This window comes from Salvelinus alpinus, chromosome 35 (genome assembly GCF_045679555.1).
Source record: "Salvelinus alpinus chromosome 35, SLU_Salpinus.1, whole genome shotgun sequence".
NCBI lineage: Eukaryota > Metazoa > Chordata > Actinopteri > Salmoniformes > Salmonidae > Salvelinus > Salvelinus alpinus.
In genome coordinates this window covers 3,573,241-3,594,249 of record NC_092120.1, presented here as the reverse complement: position 1 = coordinate 3,594,249, position 21,009 = coordinate 3,573,241, and the positions used below count along the sequence as shown (strand labels likewise).

At 42.8% G+C, this 21,009-nt stretch overlaps 1 protein-coding gene across 1 annotated transcript; it reads left to right on the top strand.

Moving 5' to 3' along the window:
- The first annotated feature begins 2,487 nt into the window (after window positions 1-2,487).
- On the top strand, window positions 2,488-20,938 carry LOC139563995 (aldehyde dehydrogenase, mitochondrial-like). Its single transcript, XM_071383104.1, has 13 exons — window positions 2,488-2,717; window positions 3,387-3,491; window positions 4,120-4,260; window positions 14,262-14,341; window positions 15,444-15,555; window positions 17,091-17,219; window positions 17,314-17,427; window positions 17,558-17,660; window positions 18,501-18,685; window positions 19,053-19,217; window positions 19,856-20,013; window positions 20,164-20,278; window positions 20,463-20,938. The coding sequence occupies exons 1-13, from the start codon at window positions 2,601-2,603 to the stop codon at window positions 20,493-20,495; spliced, it is 1,557 nt and encodes a 518-aa protein (XP_071239205.1). The 5' UTR covers window positions 2,488-2,600; the 3' UTR covers window positions 20,496-20,938.
- Window positions 20,939-21,009: the final 71 nt, after the last annotated feature.

Below are 21,009 nucleotides of genomic sequence, written 5' to 3'. Positions count from 1 at the left end.
TCTTCCTTCTCATCTTTGTGTTCTCCTCAAACTGAACAGAACATAGTCTATAGGCTAGTCCACGAGCAAGATAGTGCACTTTTTAGACTAGGCCTAATCAAAAATGTATTTTCTGAAGAAGCCTTTCAATCTCCTTCTGAACTGCCACCTTAGGCCTACACAGCACAGCCATTGGTTAGGCAGGACACAAAAAAAAATTTGAGCAGGAAAAGCAGAGCAGGCCGGGACTCAGGGTTGGAATATCCATTGCAGTGTGTAATACAGCCTAGTTGTATTTACACCATCCCAGCAGCTGTCTTAGAAATATAACTGCTCTTTGTAGCCTATAGGCTATAGACTATGGACCATTTGATTGAGACCACACTAAATAGCCTATAGATTGGTTAGCTGACAACTTCACAAAAACAATGTCCCTTAATGGGGCAGAAGTTTGTGAGTTGTTGTGGTTCCTCGATGGCCAGACAGCTAGCAACAATGAAAAAAAACTGCCATGTGGGGAATCGTAAGTGGCTCGTTTCAGCTAGTTTCATCTTGTTCTTGATACCATATCTTGTTTTGAGGTGTTTTGACTGATTTCCTGTCAATGCTAATATGGCTATAATTCGCTAGCTAGCTAACCAACAACTGTAATGATGTATTTGAGAGACAACAAGTGCTCATTGTGCAAATGTATTTGTTTTCAATCAACATTGGAGACTATATATAGTTTACATGTTGTCACCAATCTAAGCCAACCCTGTTTTGCCCTATAGTTGCGCATGCGTCCTTGATATTGCATGACCAGCTAAGAATCAGAAGTGAGGGGCTGCACTTGGCACACATTGATAGGCTACATATAACCTAATAAGCAACTAATTCTAAAACACTGAGAAATATTGAAATGTAATCGATTTCAAATGACATGACCCTCCCCTGGACTAGATTTAAAAAATACTAAACCCTCCCCTTGACTGAAATTGAAAAAGCATGACCCTCCCCTATTTTCCTATAAGTAAACATTCTGTAAATTCTGATCCATCCCTAACCTGCCCATTGTTTTCGTGACATTGTCAGCTAACCCAGCTGTAGCCCAAAGGCCGGCAGGTGGCGATATTGAGTCGTTTCATCTTACCATCCAAAGGGAATGCATGCAGCCGGTAAAACACTTGTATCCCCCGTGGACCGCTTCATACATTAAACATTCATCATTCAGAATGCAAAGTTGTCAATTTCCTCCTTAACTCGATTTAATGGTGAGAAGGTGGAAAAAAACAGGGAAAATAAGCATACTTTCTTGATGAAACACCATTTTCCACCACTATGCTATAGAGCGGCTAATGCTTCTTCATGATGTTGCGCCAGCCTTCAGTCAGGGGTAAACAACAGACCGCTGCAACCTGATTAGCTAAACGCCATATGCAACATCTGGGACTAGCATTCCTAGGAATTATAGCCACTCTAGTGTGGTGGAGGACGGTAAAATTAAACAATTCAATATCACCGGCCTTTGCACTATGGCCGATGTAGGCGATAGGCTACTTTTCTGTGGAATGAGCAGTGGTGGAAAAGTACCATATTGTCAAACTTTAGTAAAAGTAAAGATACATGAATATTAAATGACTCAAGTAAAAGTGAGTCACCCAGTAAAATTCTACTTGAGTAAAAGTATAAAAGTATTTTGTTTTAAATATACAGTACTTAAGTATACAAAAGTAAATGTAATTGCTAAAATATACTTAAGTATCAAAAGTAAAAGAAAAAGTATAAATAATTTCAAACTCCTTATATTAAGCAAACCAGATGGCACAATATTCGTTTTTTATTTATTTTTATTTATTGATAGCCAAGGGCACACTCCTACACTCAGGCATCATTTACAAATGATGAATTTGTGTTTAGTGAGTCCACCAGATCAGAGGCAGGAGATGACGAGGGATGTTCTCTTGATAAGTGTGTAAAATGGACCATTTTCATGTCCTGCTAAGCATTCAAAATGTAACGAATACTTTTGGGTGTCAGCTAAAATGTATGGAGTAAAAAGTACATTATTGTCTTTAGGAATGTATTGAAGTAAAAGTAAAATTGTCAAAAAGATAAACAGTAAAGTACAGCCCCCCCAACGGCAACAAAAATATATAATTATACTTAAGTAGCACTTTAAAGTATTTTTACTTAGGTACTTTACACCACTGGAAATGAGGACGTGCATAACCTGTCTGCTTGTTTTTGGTCATGATTTCTTGTGTTGAAAATGTGCCTTCATTTACAATATTGCTTTGTAAATGTTTCCCTTACCTTGGTTGAATAGTTTATTTTGGGTGTTGGGGAGGCTGTTGCAAAGATGATCTGAAGTATTGTAACAAAATGTGTTTTTGAGGTCTGTTTGACATTTTTTATTTTATTTATCTAATGTTTTCCACCAATGTTTTCCTCTTTGCGAATTTGAGATGTACCGATGCAGGCGCTATAGCCTGCATTTCACTTTGTAAACGTAATCTAAGGAAGGCTCTACTGCGCATGCTCATTGGGGCGGGTGACAGATGACGATCGACTTCACTGTACAATACTTTGTGAAAGCCCGCTCTCCTGGTTGACATACACGTTTGTGTTGAAGAAGCACGATGCTCCGAATTGTGTTATCCAGAACTTTGCCTCGAATCTCTGGCATTTCGAATTGTCAGTATTCTGCGGCCGCCATCCCGGTACCAAGCGCACAGCCCGAAGTCCATTACAACAAGGTAAGCGATAAGCATTCACAACAGAGTAGCTATTATCATTGTTGCACACGACTGAAATGATCGGTTTAGTGTATTTCTGCCATGTGCAATTCATTGCAAGGCAACTAGGCTTACGTGAGAATTGCAATATCTTTTGGACTAGATGCATTTTTTAAATTGTTGCTTGACTAGCTAGCCTACTTGTTGATAACTCTTGTTGACATTAAAACACTTGACCTGATTGAACTTTGTGAGAACGTACTTATCCGATACATTAGGTCAACTGAATTACATATACACTAGATAATTGTTGGGTATGATGGTGTTATGCAAAACTGTAATGTGACAGACAGCCAGAAACCTTCCTGGGTTGCATTAATACAACGTTTGCTAGAGTTGAAAGACCAGCTTGTACATAGACAGCCACAACACATGTACATGCATGTGTTTCTGTTCAATTGTTTTGGGGGAATTTATAAAGAGACTTCTATACAACTGCAATATTATGTCAGAGACAGTATCTTACAATACTGCACAAATAAAAACTGAAGGGAATTAATGGGATGTAACTGGACAATACAGTGTTTATACTGGCTCCCAATTTATTTTCGGTCTATTGGATCAAAGAGTTGTGATAACATCTGTAATCTAAACATAGAGCCTAATCAAATCCCCTCTGTCTCATTACAGCTGTTCATCAATAACGAGTGGCAGGATGCCGTCAGCAAGAGGTCCTTCCCCACCATCAACCCAGCCACAGGAGAGGTCATCTGTCAGGTGGCTGAGGCAGACAAGGTCAGTGGCTGGAACTGCCTTGAAACCTGGCTCTGTTCTGTCTAATTACAAGACTTACATCCTCGGTTCCTTGGAGTAATCACTGATCCAATATAATTGGATTGGTGAACGCAGGGGTTCCACTAGCCTACATAGCTTGGACCTATGCAGTCGTAATGACTGTCTCAAGGAAGAGAGGAAGGAAGACGGCATTTTCAAAGCATTTGAACAGGCCCCTCACTGTTTCTGTATTCAACAACACTACATCCTTGGCGTGCTAAGACAACGAAGTTGCCTGAAGCAGAAACATGACAATTAGGTGTGGTCGGAGGACGAGAGGGTAAAATAACCATGGGGAAACGTTAACCGTAACAACAGGTGTAATTAGAGCACAATCTTGCAGGGGCCAGGTGTGACCATCTTTTTTGTGTTATTACACTGTCGTAATTGAATTACTTGATAAGTAATTTTTTTAAATGATGTCTGATGATCTAAGGGTGAAACGTTGTTGTAAATTAATATCACCTACGAGCATGAGCAGCAGTGTGCGGCGTTGTCATTTCTATTTTCCATTTTTTAAATTATATGATCTAATATTTATTTTAATCTCCCTCTGTTTTCCCCCTGGCCTCCTTCTCCCTCTTTCCAGGCAGATGTGGACAAGGCTGTGAAGGCTGCCAGGGAGGCCTTCAGGTTTGGGTCACCATGGCGACGCATGGACGCGTCGGACCGCGGGCTGCTCCTGAGTCGACTGGCAGACGCAATCGAGAGGGACACAGCCTACCTAGCGGTCAGTGACGCTGTCCCATTACTGCTGGTCAATGGAAATGATTAACCTGAAGTGGTGTTATGAGTGGCTAATTAGATGCACAACATTCCTGGTCTGGCACTCATGCCAAAGAAAGCAAAGTTGTTGGGGTTGTATTAGAGTTTACTTGTGTGGCACTGGCACAAATGTTACCTTCCAGTGGTGGAAACATTTTACCCAGAAATATTATCTTCAAAAAATGTATGTTCATATAGATTTATTTGGCTTGTAAACAGCAGAACCATATTTTGCAGAGTCACTGTGTTAGTCCTGTATTCTACAGGTTGCTGACCTAAGCAGCACCCGCACTGAAGCCACATGGTAGAGATAGAGACGCAGGGTCACGGCTAGGTCACATGATCAACACTGAGAAACTGCAGTGGAAGTGGTGTAAAATAATTCCTTAGTGCTGCTCTTCCAAGACATACACAAAGCATATTTGTTGATGTTATGTTACAGGTTTTGCTTGTTTGGTGAAAGTAATAGGGGAAAGGCTATTGTGGTGAAAGGGTTTCTCTGGGCTTGTTTTGATAAAAGAATGAACGGCCTCAGCACAGGACGCTGCCCCACTTTGCCTGGTAATTGAGGCCCTGCTAAAATCTGATTTTCTTTTGTTCACGCAAGGGATTGGTTCTTGGAGAGAGAAACAAGCTGCTTAGTGTGTGTGTGTGGGGGGGGGGGGGGTGTGTGTATTCTAAGAGAGTAGGATTGTTAGTACAGTATTTAGATTGGACTTGATTAACTACTGTCAGATTTGCTTATCAAGGGTGCAAGGTCCATCAGGTCTGGAAATAGCACTGATTCTGTCCACTGAACCGGCTCCACCTACATGTTAAATATGGATATGGTGTGTATGTGAGAGGGAGTCTGTCCAGAGCCAAGCCAGTGACTCGTTAGTACTTGTAAGACTGGCTAATCTGTTCAAGTATGTACAGTCCAATGTGCTCAACATGAACTGTATGTGCCTGTAAATGTTGTATATAGATACATTTTGCAGTGTGTGTTATGTTGACCACATATACTCTTGTGTTCCCATTTGCCAAGCCAAATAAATGGTGCGTGGACGACGATAATCTTTGATTCACTCTTGACGATGAGCCAATTAATTCCCTGGGGTTTGTCTTGCTTGTGCAACGGTCTCTGTTTTTCAAAATATTGGATTCTAATGTGACCTAACTAAAGTGAGGGTTACTGGTGTTTAACTGGACTCTGAACTGATTAATACCCTGTAGCAGAAAATAGTCCCTGTAATTTGATATGACATTGTTATAGTATAACATCTGTTTAGCCCATTAGCAGCATGTTACAGAGCCTATCTCTAAATACATACTGTATGCTTCTGTGTACAACACTGATTTTCCATTAGCTTTTTCTAGGAAGGTATAGCAATCTGGCATTTTTCTTTAATTCAACATTTTTTATGGGGTAGATCAGCTTTAACATTGCAGATGGCTTCCAGCAATGTAATTGTCTGCATTGTTTCCAATCCCCCATATATTCAGAAAGTTTTCAGACCCATTGACTTTTTTCACATTTTGTTACGTTACAGACTTATTCTAAAATGGATTTTAAAAACTGATCTCTTCAATCTACACACAGTACTCCATAATGAAAAAGCAAAAACAGGTTTTTAGAAATGTTTGCAAATATATTAACAATAAAAAAAATGAAATATAAAATTAAAAAAAATATTTAATTTGCAATCAATTTGCAAACATTTCTAAAAACATGTTTTCACTTCGTCATTAAGGGGTAGTTTGTGTAGAGGGGTGAAAAAAACCATTTAATCCATTGAATTCAGGCTGTAATACAATAACATGTGGAATAAGTCAAGGGGTATGAATACATTCTGAAGGTACTGTGCATTCAGAATGTATTCAGACCTCTTTAATTCTTCAACATTTTGTTAAGTTTTTGTAACATTTTGTTACGTTTTTGTAACATTTTGTTACGTCTAAAATTGATTAAAACGTTTTTTTCACTTTTTTTATTTATTTTTTATTTCACCTTTATTTAACCAGGTAGGCTAGTTGAGAACAAGTTCTCATTTGCAACTGCGACCTGGCCAAGATAAAGCATAGCAGTGTGAACAGACAACACAGAGTTACACATGGAGTAAACAATAAACAAGTCAATAACATGGTAGAAAAAAAGAGAATCTATATACAATGTGTGCAAAAGGCATGAGGTAGGCAATAAATCGAATAATTACAATTTAGCAGATTAACACTGGAGTGATAAATCATCAGATGATCATGTGCAAGAAGAGATACTGGTGTGCAAAAGAGCAGAAAAGTAAATAAATAAAAGCAGTATGGGGGGTGAGGTAGGTATATTGGGTGGGTAGTTTACAGATGGACTATGTACAGCTGCAGCGATCGGTTAGCTGCTCGGATAGCAGATTTTTAAAGTTGTTGAGGGAGATAAAAGTCTCCAACTTCAGAGATTTTTGCAATTCGTTCCAGTCGCAGGCAGCAGAGAACTGGAAGGAAAGGCGTCCAAATGAGGTTTTAGCTTTAGGGATGATCAGTGAGATACACCTGCTGGAGCGCGTGCTGCGGGTGGGTGTAGCCATCGTGACCAGTGAACTGAGATAAGGCGGCACTTTACCTAGCATAGCCTTGTAGATGACCTGGAGCCAGTGGGTCTGACGACGAACATGTAGCGAGGGCCAGCCGACTAGGGCATACAGGTCGCAGTGGTGGGTCGTATAAGGTGCTTTAGTAACAAAACGAATGGCACTGTGATAAACTGCATCCAGTTTGCTGAGTAGAGTGTTGGAAGCTATTTTGTAGATGACATCGCCGAAATCGAGGATCGGTAGGATAGTCAGTTTTACTAGGGGAAGTTTGGCGGCGTGAGTGAAGGAGGCTTTGTTGCGGAATAGAAAGCCGATTCTTGATTTGATTTTGGATTGGAGATGTTTGATATGAGTCTGGAAGGAGAGTTTGCAGTCTAGCCAGACACCTAGGTACTTATAGATGTCCACATATTCTAGGTCGGAACCATCCAGGGTGGTGATGCTAGTCGGGCGTGCGGGTGCAGGCAGCGAACGGTTGAAAAGCATGCATTTGGTTTTACTAGCGTTTAAGAGCAGTTGGAGGCCACGGAAGGAGTGTTGTATGGCATTGAAGCTCGTTTGGAGGTTAGATAGCACAGTGTCCAAGGAAGGGCCGGAAGTATATAGAATGGTGTCGTCTGCGTAGAGGTGGATCAGGGAATCGCCCGCAGCAAGAGCAACATCATTGATGTATACAGAGAAAAGAGTCGGCCCGAGAATTGAACCCTGTGGTACCCCCATAGAGACTGCCAGAGGACCGGACAACATGCCCTCCGATTTGACACACTGAACTCTGTCTGCAAAGTAGTTGGTGAACCAGGCAAGGCAGTCATTAGAAAAACCGAGGCTACTGAGTCTGCCGATAAGAATATGGTGATTGACAGAGTCGAAAGCCTTGGCCAGGTCGATGAAGACGGCTGCACAGTAATGTCTTTTATCGATGGCGGTTATGATGTCGTTTAGTACCTTGAGCGTGGCTGAGGTGCACCCGTGACCGGCTCGGAAACCGGATTGCACAGCGGAGAAGGTACGGTGGGATTCGAGATGGTCAGTGATCTGTTTGTTGACTTGGCTTTCGAAGACCTTAGATAGGCAGGGCAGGATGGATATAGGTCTGTAACAGTTTGGGTCCAGGGTGTCTCCCCCTTTGAAGAGGGGGATGACCGCGGCAGCTTTCCAATCCTTGGGGATCTCAGATGATACGAAGGAGAGGTTGAACAGGCTGGTAATAGGGGGTGCGACAATGGCGGCGGACAGTTTCAGAAATAGGGGGTCCAGATTGTCAAGCCCAGCTGATTTGTATGGGTCCAGGTTTTCCAGCTCTTTCAGAACATCTGCTATCTGGATTTGGGTAAAGGAGAAGCTGGGGAGGCTTGGGCGAGTAGCAGCGGGGGGGGCGGGGCTGTTGGCCAAGGTTGGAGTCGCCAGGAGGAAGGCATGGCCAGCCATTGAGAAATGCTTGTTGAAGTCTTCGATTATCACGGATTTATCGGTGGTGACCGTGTTACCTAGCCTCAGTGCAGTGGGCAGCTGGGAGGAGGTGCTCTTGTTCTCCATGGACTTTACAGTATCCCAGAACTTTTTGGAGTTAGAGCTACAGGATGCGAATTTCTGCTTGAAAAAGCTGGCCTTTGCTTTCCTGACTGACTGCGTGTATTGGTTCCTGACTTCCCTGAACAGTTGCATATCGCGGGGGCTCTTCGATGCTATTGCAGTTCGCCACAGGATGTTTTTGTGCTGGTCGAGGGCAGTCAGGTCTGGAGTGAACCAAGGGCTATATCTGTTCTTGGTTCTGCATTTTTTGAACGGAGCATGCTTGTCTAATATGGTGAGGAAGTAACATTTAAAGAATGACCAGGCATCCTCAACTGACGGGATGAGGTCAATATCCTTCCAGGGTACCCGGGCCAGGTCGATTAGAAAGGCCTGCTCGCAGAAGTGTTTTAGGGAGCGTTTGACAGTGATGAGGGGTGGTCGTTTGACCGCGGACCCGTGGTGGAAACAGGCAATGAGGCAGTGATCGCTGAGATCTTGATTGAAGACAGCAGAGGTGTATTTGGAGGGCAGGTTGGTCAGGATAATGTCTATTAGGGTGCCCATGTTTACGGATTTAGGGTTGTACCTGGTGGGTTCCTTGATGATTTGTGTGAGATTGAGGGCATCAAGCTTGGATTGTAGGACTGCCGGGGTGTTAAGCATATCCCAGTTTAGGTCACCTAACAGAACAAACTCTGAAGCTAGATGGGGAGCGATCAATTCACAGATGGTGTCCAGGGCACAGCTGGGAGCTGAGGGGGGTCGGTAGCAGGCGGCAACAGTGAGAGTCTTATTTCTGGAGAGATTAATTTTTAAAATTAGAAGTTCGAACTGTTTGGGCATAGACCTGGAAAGTATGACAGAACTTTGCAGGCTATCTCTGCAGTAGATTGCAACTCCTCCCCCTTTGGCAGTTCTATCTTGACGGAAAGTGTTATAGTTGGGTATGGAAATCTCAGAATTTTTTGTGGCCTTCCTAAGCCAGGATTCGGACACGGCAAGGACATCAGGATTGGCAGAGTGTGCTAAAGCGGTGAGTAAGGCAAACTTAGGGAGGAGGCTTCTGATGTTGACATGCATGAGGCCAAGGCTTTTTTGATCGCAGAAGTCAACAAATGAGGGTGACTGGGGACATGCAGGGCCTGGGTTTACCTCCACATCACCCGAGGAACAGAGGAGTAGTAGGATGAGGGTGCGGCTAAAGGCTATCAAAACTGGTCGCCTAGAGCGTTGGGGACAAAGAATAAAAGGAGCAGATTTATGGGCGTGGTAGAATAGATTCTGGGCATAATGTGCAGACAGGGGTATGGAGGGGCGCGGGTACAGCGGAGGCAAGCCCAGGCACTGGGTGATGATAAGAGAGGTTGTATCTCTGGACATGCTGGTCTCAATGGGTGAGGTCACCGCATGTGTGGGGGGTGGGACAAAGGGGGTATCAGAGGTACGGAGAGTGGAACTACAGGGTCCATTGCAAACCAAAACAATGATAATGAAAACTAGCCTGAACAACAGTATGCAAGGCATATTGATATTTGAGAGAGACATACAATAAGGCATAAAGTGATTGCAGGTCTTGATTGGGAGAGCTAGCTAAAACAACAGGTAAGATAACAGCAGCAATAACAGGGTGCTAGTCTAACACAGCAACAACAGGTAAAAATGGCGACGACTAGGCAGAGAGGGTCGGATTAACTACACACAGATCCTGAGTTAAAGCACAGAGCCGACAGATAAAACACAAATAAACAGAATGGAGTACCGTGAATTAATGGACAGTCAAGCATGCATCAGCTATGTAGCCAAGTGATCATAGTGTCCAGGGGGCAGCCGTAGATGGAGCAGGGAGGCCTCCACTAAGCTAGCACGCGGCGTTTAAAGTTAGTAGCCAGGGGGGTGGTCTGCTCAGACGGAGGGGGTCTGCTCAGACGTGGTCGTGTCGACAGAGAATCCAAGCCAGATGGCGATGGCGAAAGAGAGGTTGTGAATTGTAGAATTGTGTTTGCTAACTGGTGCTAGCTTCGTGGCAGTGGCGCTAGCTGCGCTAGCCGCAAGCTAGCTGTGAGGATCAGAAGCAGTGGCTCAGGGATTACGGCAGGAATCCGGCGTTGTTGTCGAGAGACAGTCCGATGCTGGTAAATTGGTGAGTAATATCCAGGCTAATAACAGGGCTGGTGTCTGTGCAGAAGGTAAAAGCTACTAGCAGCGGCAAAAAAAATGGCTAAATTAGCTTGTAGCTGGTATTGTAGCCCAAGAATTCGCTGGTAGACCTCTTCAGCTAGCCGGCAGATGGGCCTAGCTCGAGGCTAGCTCAAGGCTAACTGGTGCTTGCTTCGGGACAGAGGTGTTAGCCAGTAGTAGCCACTCGGTTGCAGCTAGCTAGCTGTGACTTGTCAATCTACACACAATACCTCATAATGACAAAGCAAAAACAGGTCAAATTTTTTTTTTTTGCAAATGTAGTTCAAATAAAAAGAGCTGAAATATCACATTCCCTTTACTCAGTACTTTGTTGAAGCACCTTCGGCAGCGATTACAGCCTCAAGTCTTTTTGTGTATGACGCTACAAGCTTGGCACACCTGTATTTGGGGAGTTTCTCCCATTCTTCCCTGCAATCATCTCAAGCTCTGTCAGGTTGGATAGGGTGCGTCACTGCACAGTTATTTTCAGGTTATTTGTTAGATTGGGTTCAAGTTCGGGCTCTGGCTGGGCCACTCAAGGAAATTCAGAGACTTGTGCCAAAGCCACTCCTGTGTTGTCTTGGCTGTGTGCTTAGGGTCGTTGTCCTGTTGGAAGGTGAACCTTCACCCCAGTCTGAGGTCCTGAGCGCTCTGGAGCAGGTTTTCATCAAGGATCTCTCTGTACTTTGCTCCGTTCATCTTTCCCTCGATCCTGATTAGTCTCCCAGTGAAAAACATCCCCACAGCATGATGCTGCCACCACCATGCTTCACCGTAGGGATGGTGTCAGGTTTCCTCCAGATGTGATGCTTGGGATTCAGGCCAAAGAGTTCAATCTTGGTTTCATCAGACCAGATAATCTTATTTGTAATGGTCTGAGAGTTCTTTAGGTGCCTTTTGGAAAACTCCAAGCGAGCTGTCATATGCCGACAGACAAGTTCCTTATTTTTCCCCACTTGCCTCTTCCATTTTTGCAGTAATGCTGCAATTAGTTGGTTGTAATTTTGTGTAGAGCAGACATTTCTATATATTTTTGTTAGCTGCATGTGTGACAACTCCACCAGTCCTATTTATGATATAATTTACAAAGATTATTCCTATTTTTTTTTTATATAGTCAATATATTTATATATTATCAATTAGTATATTTTAGTTTAACCATAATATTATTTGTATTTTTTCCCCCTGTATTTTCTGGTGGATTCAACTGAAATTGCAACCAAGTTTCTATGGCTTGTTTTTAAAAAAGCGATATTTTGGAGATTATTTCATTTTCAAATAACCGAAAGAGAGGTTGTAATCTGAATAAATGGGAAAAGGCCATTCTTGAACATGGGGTGAGACATTCTTACTAATCTGCTAGAGAACCAGTTTGTATTCAGTTTAACTCTTGTATGAATGTAGTCTTTAGTGAGAGGTCTAATGCTTTGATATTTAATAATTTCTGCCCTTCGAATTCATATTCACTATATAAATAGGCCCTTTTAATTTTGTCTGGCTTGCCGTTCCAAATAAAATTGAATATTCTTTGCTCATGTAATTTAAAAAACAAGTCGCTAGGTGTAGGTAAGCCCATAAGCATATACAGTTGAAGTCAGAAGTTTACATACACTTTGGTTGGAGTCATTAAAACTATTTCTTTCAACCATTCCACAAATTTCTTGTTAACAAACTATAGTTTTGGCAAGTTGGTTAGGACATCTACTTTGTGCATGACACAGGTAATTTTTCTAACAATTGTTTACAGACAGATTATTTCACTTATAATTCACTGTATCACAATTCCAGTGGGTCAGAAGTCTATATACACTAAGTTGACTGTGCCTTTAAACAGCTTGGAAAATTCCAGAAAATGATGTCATGGCTTTAGAAGCTTCTGATAGGCTAATTGACATCATTTGAGTCAATTGGAGGTGTATCTGTGGATGTATTTCAAGGACTACCTTCAAACTCAGTGCCTCTTTGCTTGACATCATGGGAAAATCTAAAGAAATCAGCCAAGACCTCTGAAAAAAAATGGTAGACCTCCACAAGTCTGGTTCATCCTTGGGAGCAATTTCCAAACACCTGAAGGTACCACATTCATCTGTACAAACAATAGTATGCAAGTATAAACACCATGGGACCATGCAGCCGTCATACAGCTCAGGAAAGAGACACGTTCTGTCCCCTAGAGATGAACGTACTTTGGTGCGAAAAGTGCAAATCAATCCCAGAACAACAGCAAAGGACCTTGTGAAGATGCTGGAGGAAACAGATACAAAAGTATCTATATCCACAGTAAAACAAGGCCTATATCGACATAACCTGAAAGGCCGCTCGGCAAGGAAGAAGCTACTGCTCCAAAACCACCATTAAAAAAGACAGACTACGGTTTGCAACTGCACATGGGGACAAAGATCGTACTTTTTGGAGAAATGTCCTCTGGTCTGATGAAACAAAAATAGAACTGTTTGGCCATAATGACCGTCGTTATGTTTGGAGGAAAAAGGGGGAGGTTTGCAAATTGAAGAACACCATCCCAACTGTGAAGTACGGGGGTGGCAGCATCATGTTGTGGGGGTGCTTTGCTGTGGGAGGGACTGGTGCACTTCACAAAATAGATGTCATCATGAGGCAGGAAAATTATGTGGATATATTGAAACATCTCAAGACATCAGTCAGGAAGTTAAAGCTTGGTCGGAAATGGGTCTTCCAAATGGACAATGATCCCAAGCATACTTCCAAAGTTGTGGCAAAATGGCTTAAGGACAACAAAGTCAAGGTATTGGAGTGGCCATCACAAAGCCCTGACCTCAATCCTATAGAAACTTTGTGGGCAGAACTGAAAAAGCATGTGCGAGCAAGGAGGCTTACAAACCTGACTTAGTTACACCAGCTCTGTCAGGAGGAATGGGCCAAAATTCACCCAACTTATTGTGGGAAGCTTGTGAAATGCTACCCGAAATGTTTGACCCAAGGTAAACAATTTAAAGGCAATGCTACCAAATACTAATTGAGTGTATGTAAACTTCTGACCCACTGGGAATGTGATGAAAGAAATAAAAGCTGAAATAAGTCATTCTCTCTACTATTATTCTGACATTTCACATTCTTAAAATAAAGTGGTGACCCAAATTGACCAAAGACGGACTTTTTACTCGGATTAAATGTCAGGAATTGTGAAATACTGACTTTAAATGTATTTGGCTAAGGTGTATGTAAACTTCCGACTTCAACTGTAGGTAAACTGGGATATGATTCAAGAGTTTATCAGGTTGATTTTTCCACAAATAGACAGGTATTTTCCTCTCCATGGTAGCAAGATCTTATCTATTTTTGCAAACTTTCTGTTAAAATGTATTGTAGTGAGATAATTTTTTTCTTTTGGAATATGTCCACATCACCGTCAGACTATTTTATTGGTAAACTATACGGTAATGTAAAAGTTGTATTTTTTTTGTTAGTGATCCAATACGTAATATAGTACAATTATCATCATTTGGTTTTAATCCAGAGAGGTTAGCAAAAGTATCTAGATCCTCTGAGGCTGTGGAGGGATCCAAATTGTGGTTTTAAAAGAAAACATGAATCATCAGCGTACAACGACACCTTTTGTCTGACAGTGTTACGTATTACAGAATACAGCCTTGCTACTATCTGTCCTCAATCAAACTTCATTAATTAGGCCATGGCGGAACTCTGACACTTTGACCTTATTTTGCCATAGGAACTGGAGACCCTGGACAATGGGAAGCCCTATGCCGTGTCCTACAGCGTGGACGTGCCCATGGTGGTCAAGTGCCTCAGGTCAGTCACAGTAATAAAAATTGCAGGGTGTATGTGTGAGAGCAGTGAAATGAACGCATGCATTAAATCCTTGGGGGGGGGGATCAGGCTTTCAGCTCCACTGCCGACAGCCTTTGGAATGCCCCCCGGGATCACCCGAAGGCACCACAGACTCTGGGCTCCTTTAAAACGGGCCTAAAAACCTTTCTCTTTAGGAAGGCTTTCTGTTGATAGCTGTGCTCCTTGGTGACCTTGTCCTTTGTTGTGTCAGCTGTGTTCTTTGTGTCAGTTGCCTTTTAAATGTTATCCCCTTTTCTCCCCAATTTTCGTGGTATCCAATCGCTAGTAATTACTATCTTGTCTCATCGCTACAACTCCCGTACGGGCTCGGGAGAGACGAAGGTCGAAAGCAATGCGTCCTCCGAAGCACAGTGCTTCGGAGGCTTTACAAATGTAATTTATTATTATTATTACTTTCTGCAAACCAACATGTATGAGTTGTCATAAATCTTAAGTGCCAGATGTGGCATTATGCTATATGGTTGAATGTTTGTTACATTTCAAGTGTGTGTGTGAAGTTGTAGGGCGAGGCAGAGACAGAATGGTGGGAAAGAGAGGGGGGAAAAGAGAGTGAGACTGACTGACTGTGAATTAGTTCTTAGAAGAATGTGACTGCAGACTGCCAAACCTCCCTTATTTGATTGGCTTGCACCCATCACCATGACCTACACTGCTTACTGTATACTCACTGTGGATCTAATCACTATCTCAATCTACTGCAAGTCTGCTTGTTTACCTTTTAATAGATTGGAAATAGACTCATTTACAGTTTCTTTCTTTGAAAAAATTTCCCTCTACTCTTGATATCTGAAACTATAGTTTCTGCCGTTCTATTTCATAATAAACATTTATACATGGTAGCCCTACTGAGTCTAGTGTCCTCCTGGTATTTACTGAATATGGAATGTAGTGAGTACTTAAAGCAGTTGAGAAATATTGACACTCCCCATATCCCTTTTGATGTATTTGAAAGGTGTAATATTTTGGAGGATTCTTGAGTCCAAGTGTTTACTGTCTGTCTGTGTGTGCATGTGTGTGCATGTGTGTGCATGTGTGTGCACAGGTACTATGCAGGCTGGGCAGATAAGTGGGAGGGGAAGACCATTCCCATTGATGGAGACTTCTTCTGCTACACCCGCCATGAGCCCATCGGTGTGTGTGGCCAGATCATCCCGGTGAGTGAGTGAAGGAGCTGTTCAGTGGTTAGGAATGGACCTCCTTGATGAATCTTAAACCGTTTAGGGGTTAGGAATGGACCTCCTTGATGAATCTTAAACCGTTTAGGGGTTAGGAATGGACCTCCTTGATGAATCTTAAACCGTTTAGGGGTTAGGAATGGAACTCCTTGATGAATCTTAAACCGTTTAGGGGTTAGGAATGGACCTCCTTGATGAATCTTAAACAACATTCTCAATATACTTCCTCAATAGTTCATATTCAGATTTGGTATTTTCAACCAGCTAACCTGTCACTAGTGTATTTAAAAAAAAATAATAATAATTAAAAAAGAATTTCACCTTTATTTGACCAGTGGAACTTCCCTCTGCTGATGCAGTTGAGAACAAGTTCTTATTTACAACTGCGACCTGGCCAAGATAAAGCAAAGCAGTGCGACACAAACAACACAGAGTTACACATGGGATCAACAAACGTACAGTCAATAACACAATAGAAAAATCTATATACAGTGTGTGCAAATGTAGTAAGATTAGGAAGGTAAGGTAATAAATAGGCCATAGTGGCGAAATAATTACAATTTAGCATTAACACTGGAGTGATATATGAGCAGAAGATGAATGTGCAAGTAGAGATACTGGGGTGCAAAGGAGCAAAAAAAAAAATAACAATATGGGGATGAGGTAGTTGGGTGGGCTTTTTACAGATGGGCTGTGTACTGGTGCAATTCTCGGTAAGCTGCTCTGACAGCTGATGCTTAAAGTTAGTGAGGGAGATATAAGACTCCAGCTTCAGTGATTTTTGCAATTCGTTCCAGTCACTGACAGCAGAGAACTGGAAGGAAAGGTGGCCAAAGGAGGAGTTGGCTTTGGGGATGACCAGTGAAATATACCTGCTGGAGCGCGTGCTACGGGTGGGTGCTGCTATGTTGACCAGTGAGCTGAGATAAGGCGGGGCTTTACCTAGCAAAGACTTATAGATGACCTGGAGCCAGTGGGTTTGGCGACGAATATGAAGCGAGGGCCAGCCAACGAGAGCATACAGGTCGCAGTGTTGGGTAGTATATGGGGCTTTGGTGACAAAACGGATGGCACTGTGATCGACTACATCCAATTTGCTGAGTAGAGTGTTGGAGGCTATTTTGTAAATGACCAGCGTTGCCATTTTGTGGCCCCTTTCCTCTTGCCTGTGAGAGCAGGTGTGTTTGCTCTGTCTGTCATGGTGAAAGAGACTGGGAGTGGAGAGGAATTAAGAGCAGGCAGAGCTGTTTCAGTGAGCTGGCTTCAGTCCCACCAGTCTCATGGTGAAAGAGACTGGGAGGAGGGAGAGGGGTAATTTAAGGCGACACCCTGCCTCCAAAACCTGGTAGGGCTGCAAGGCTGTGTTGTGTAAATATAGTGGCAGCCTGGACTTTAATGTGTTGAGTGCATGCATGGATTTATGTCTGTGTACTTTGCACGTGTTTATGCACACGTTTGACATGGGCTGTCTTCACTCTACCGTTCACTCTCTTCCTCTCTCTATCTTCCCTCAGTGGAACTTCCCTCTGCTGATGCAGGCATGGAAGCTGGGGCCAGCTCTGGCTACAGGCAACACTGTGGTGATGAAGGTGGCTGAGCAGACCCCCCTCACTGCCCTGTATGTGGCCAGTCTCATCAAGGAGGTTGGTACACTAATACACTAATACACACATAACACACAAACACACCCTCCTTACCACACTTCTTAAGCCCCCCCCCCCCCCCCCTCTCTCTCAGGTTGGTTTCCCTCCAGGTGTGGTGAACATCCTGCCTGGTATGGGTCCATCTGCTGGTTCTGCCATCGCCTCCCACATGGATGTGGATAAGGTGGCTTTCACAGGATCTACTGAGGTAAGACAGACCGCCCATACTTTAGGCATCTCAAAGAACTGAGTCACTGCTTTCAAATGGCCAATGTTTATTAGTGTGTGTATGAGAATGAGCCTTGTGCTGTCTAAGCAGCTCCATGCTCTGTGTCCAGGTAGGTCACCTGATCCAGCAGGCATCTGGCTCCAGCAACCTGAAGAAGGTCACTCTGGAGCTGGGAGGAAAGAGCCCCAACATAATCATGTCTGATGCCAACAGTGAGTATGGCTCAAGGCAACTTTACTTTTGGGATGGGCATCCAGTTAGAAATATGTCAAAAATGGGAACACTTAATTTGGACAGTCTGCTACAGATTATTTAGCAATATCTTAAGCAAAGCGTGGTGTCCGTTTTTATTTATGAAATATCAATTGCAGCAGGCATCTGCTACTTTTACAACGGACATCTACCAGAGGAGGCTGATGGAATGAGCTATAGGAGGACGGGCTCATTGTAATGACTGGAATGGAATCAATGGAACGGTGTCAAAAATGTTTTCCATATGTTTGACGTGTTTGATACCGTTCTGTTTATTTCATTCCAGCATTACAATGAGCCCGTCCTCCTATAGTACCTCCTCTGAAATCTACTAAGGCGTGTGCATGTTTGCCTGTGTGTCTTTATTTGTTTGATTGCGATTGCTGTGTCTGACTTGGCCGATATGTTTCGACTTGAGGTTCAGCAGTAAATACACCTTCCGCTTCAAGTCAAAACCTTGCTCAGCTATAATGTTTGCACCGCAGTGACAAATGCAGGATATGGCCAGAAAGCGTACCTCAATCCAGGGATGGAAGATGTCACTGTACTCCTAATTATCCCATTATTCGACATGGAAAATCAAGAAGATTGAAATACTGCTAGTTTTTTAAACTGCCTTTTTCATCAGCATGCTAGGCTAGCTAATGCTAAAGCAGCCCATTGGATTCCACAACTCTTCCGGCAGCTACTCACCCCAAGGCCAGGTGTCAATTTCATGGAGTCCAATGCTGCAAAACGTCAAGTGGAAACATATCGGCTATGTATGACTGTGTTCTCTCTCTCTCTCTCTCTTTCTGCAGTGGCGGAGGCGGTGGAACAGTCCCACTTTGCCCTGTTCTTTAACCAGGGCCAGTGCTGCTGTGCCGGCTCCCGTACATACGTGCAGGACACCATCTATGATGAGTTTATGGAGCGCAGTGTGGAGCGGGCCAAGAGCAGGGTGGTGGGAGACCCCTTCAACTTGAAGACTGAGCAGGGACCGCAGGTTAGAAATACTGCATGGTGCACAAACACACACCTAGACGAGTAGAGTAGGAGTTGAAGACACACACCCAGACGAGTGGAGTAGGAGTTGAAGACGCACACCCAGACGAGTAGAGTAGGAGTTGAAGACACACACCCAAACATAAGACACTGGATAAAAATAGAAGAGCTGCACACTCTATTGTACTGAAATAACTGTGGTACCAGCATTTCCAAATGCAGAGCCTTTATCAGAAAACAACTACAAGAACGCACTTGCATGCATACATATACACAAGTACATGTAGTCTGGTTTGGTTTATAGCTCTCTTCCTAACACATTAATAAGACACCCACTTACGAGCACTGTAAAACGGTTCCCTATCTAGGTGGATGAGGAACAGTTCAAGAAGATTCTGGGCTACATCAGCAGTGGGAAGCGTGAGGGGGCCAAGCTGATGTGCGGGGGAGGGGTGGCTGCAGACCGTGGCTACTTCATCCAACCAACCATTTTTGGAGATGTCCAGGACGGCATGACCATCGCCCGTGAGGAGGTACAGCATGGCATTTATTATTAACAACTCACTCTTCATGAAACTGGCTGTCAAGATTCACCATTTTGGCTCTTGGGGCTGCCTTGACAGCATCCCCCTACTGGCTATACCATGAAAATGAAAAGCCTGTATATTTTGGTTGTCTAAAGTATATTTGTGTGGCTATTCTGAAGCTAGAATCCTTAGTTGCTACATTCATTTTTGAACTTGTAAATTAATGATATATATCCATTGATTCTTAAAGAATAGAATGTATAAATGCCTCATGAGCTTAGTTCATACCCTGTCATACCCCATCAGAACCTACAATATAAGCTTGTTTTACCCCAGTGTTTGTAAACAACAAATGTAAACAAACAATGTATAGCCTCAAAACATGGTTAAAACTATACATTGGATATCACGGATGGTCAGTCCTTGATGTCTATGTACCGTCTATGAATTTGAGTGGTTACATTTTTACATCCCTTAGCTTTTTAGCGAAACTGTGGCGAGGAGAACACTTGTTTCAATTAAGTATTCTAGCTCAAAGGAAAGTAGCCAGACAAGATCATACATGTGTCTCTTCAGAGAACAGATCTCTTTAGGTTAGATTCTTTAAATGAATTTCTCCTCTATAACACTTTGTCTGTGTTCAGATCTTTGGGCCGGTGATGCAGATCCTGAAGTTTAAGACTCTGGAGGAGGTGGTTGAGAGAGCCAACGACACAAAGTACGGCCTGGCAGCTGCTGTCTTCACCAAAGACATCGACAAGGCCCACTACATCTCTAGCGGACTTCGCGCCGGCACTGTCTGGTACGCTGATTTCTAGCTTACTTTATTTTACAATATGTCCATCAAATTGTCCATTTCTTTCCGTAGTATTAAGGTCCAGAGGTTGGTTGAAGTTGACCCATTTATAATCCGCTAATTGTGTATGTGGTTTGTCCATTTCTTTCTCCTAAGGATTAATTGCTATGATGTGTTTGGAGCACAAGCCCCCTTCGGTGGCTACAAATATTCTGGTAACGGTCGTGAGCTGGGAGAATATGGCCTGGACAACTACACTGAAGTGAAAACGGTAAAGACCCCATAACCACCACAATACTGTAGGATAAAATGTTCAGGCCCCAATACGTAAATGTATGAACGCTGTTGCCACGTTACATACGTAATAAACAGCAACATCTCACAAGCAGCTGTATGTATGTTCACAAAATGTGTTAATGTCAAAGTTTCAAAACATATTTTATTCTTTACCTCAGGTAACAATCAAGGTCCCTCAGAAAAACTCATAAAGACGTCTGAACTCTGCCTCCAATCAAGGAAACTAACTGACCATAGTAAGGCTCTATGGGACTAAATCAGCCTTTATTTTGTTTATCACAGAGTCCTCAGTTATTCAGTTGGACTTCAGTGTTACTTAGCCTCTGTACTCATCTCTAACTTCATGCAAAGAATTTCCAAACAAGATGAGAAAACAATTACAGACATGGTACTGTTTACAACCAGCTTGTACAGCCTTGTTTACAACCAGCTTGTACAGCCTTGTCAAACTTCAACAGCTTATTTTAAGCACTTCATAGCCATAATATTTCATAAGACTTATTTCAGTCATTATGTTCATCCTGTTTTAATATGCTGAATCCCTGCTACAATGCAGAGTAGTTTTGTACTCTTGTAGAGTGAAAGTGTGAACTTTGAAAGGATTTTGGATAATAAATGCACTTGATACACGCTATTACTTGCTTTGAACTTACTGTCATCTGATTGGACAAACATTAATTGCAAAAGTGTTTTATTAATAGGCAA

Excerpts from the sequence above, each read along its gene's own strand:
- LOC139563995 (XM_071383104.1), top strand. The coding sequence starts at position 2,601 with ATGCTCCGAATTGTGTTATCCAGAACTTTGCCTCGAATCTCTGGCATT. Across the intron at positions 14,342-15,443 it reads ATGGTGGTCAAGTGCCTCAG|GTACTATGCAGGCTGGGCAG; the intron begins GTCAGTCACAGT and ends GTGTGTGCACAG. Across the intron at positions 18,686-19,052 it reads AGACTGAGCAGGGACCGCAG|GTGGATGAGGAACAGTTCAA; the intron begins GTTAGAAATACT and ends TTCCCTATCTAG.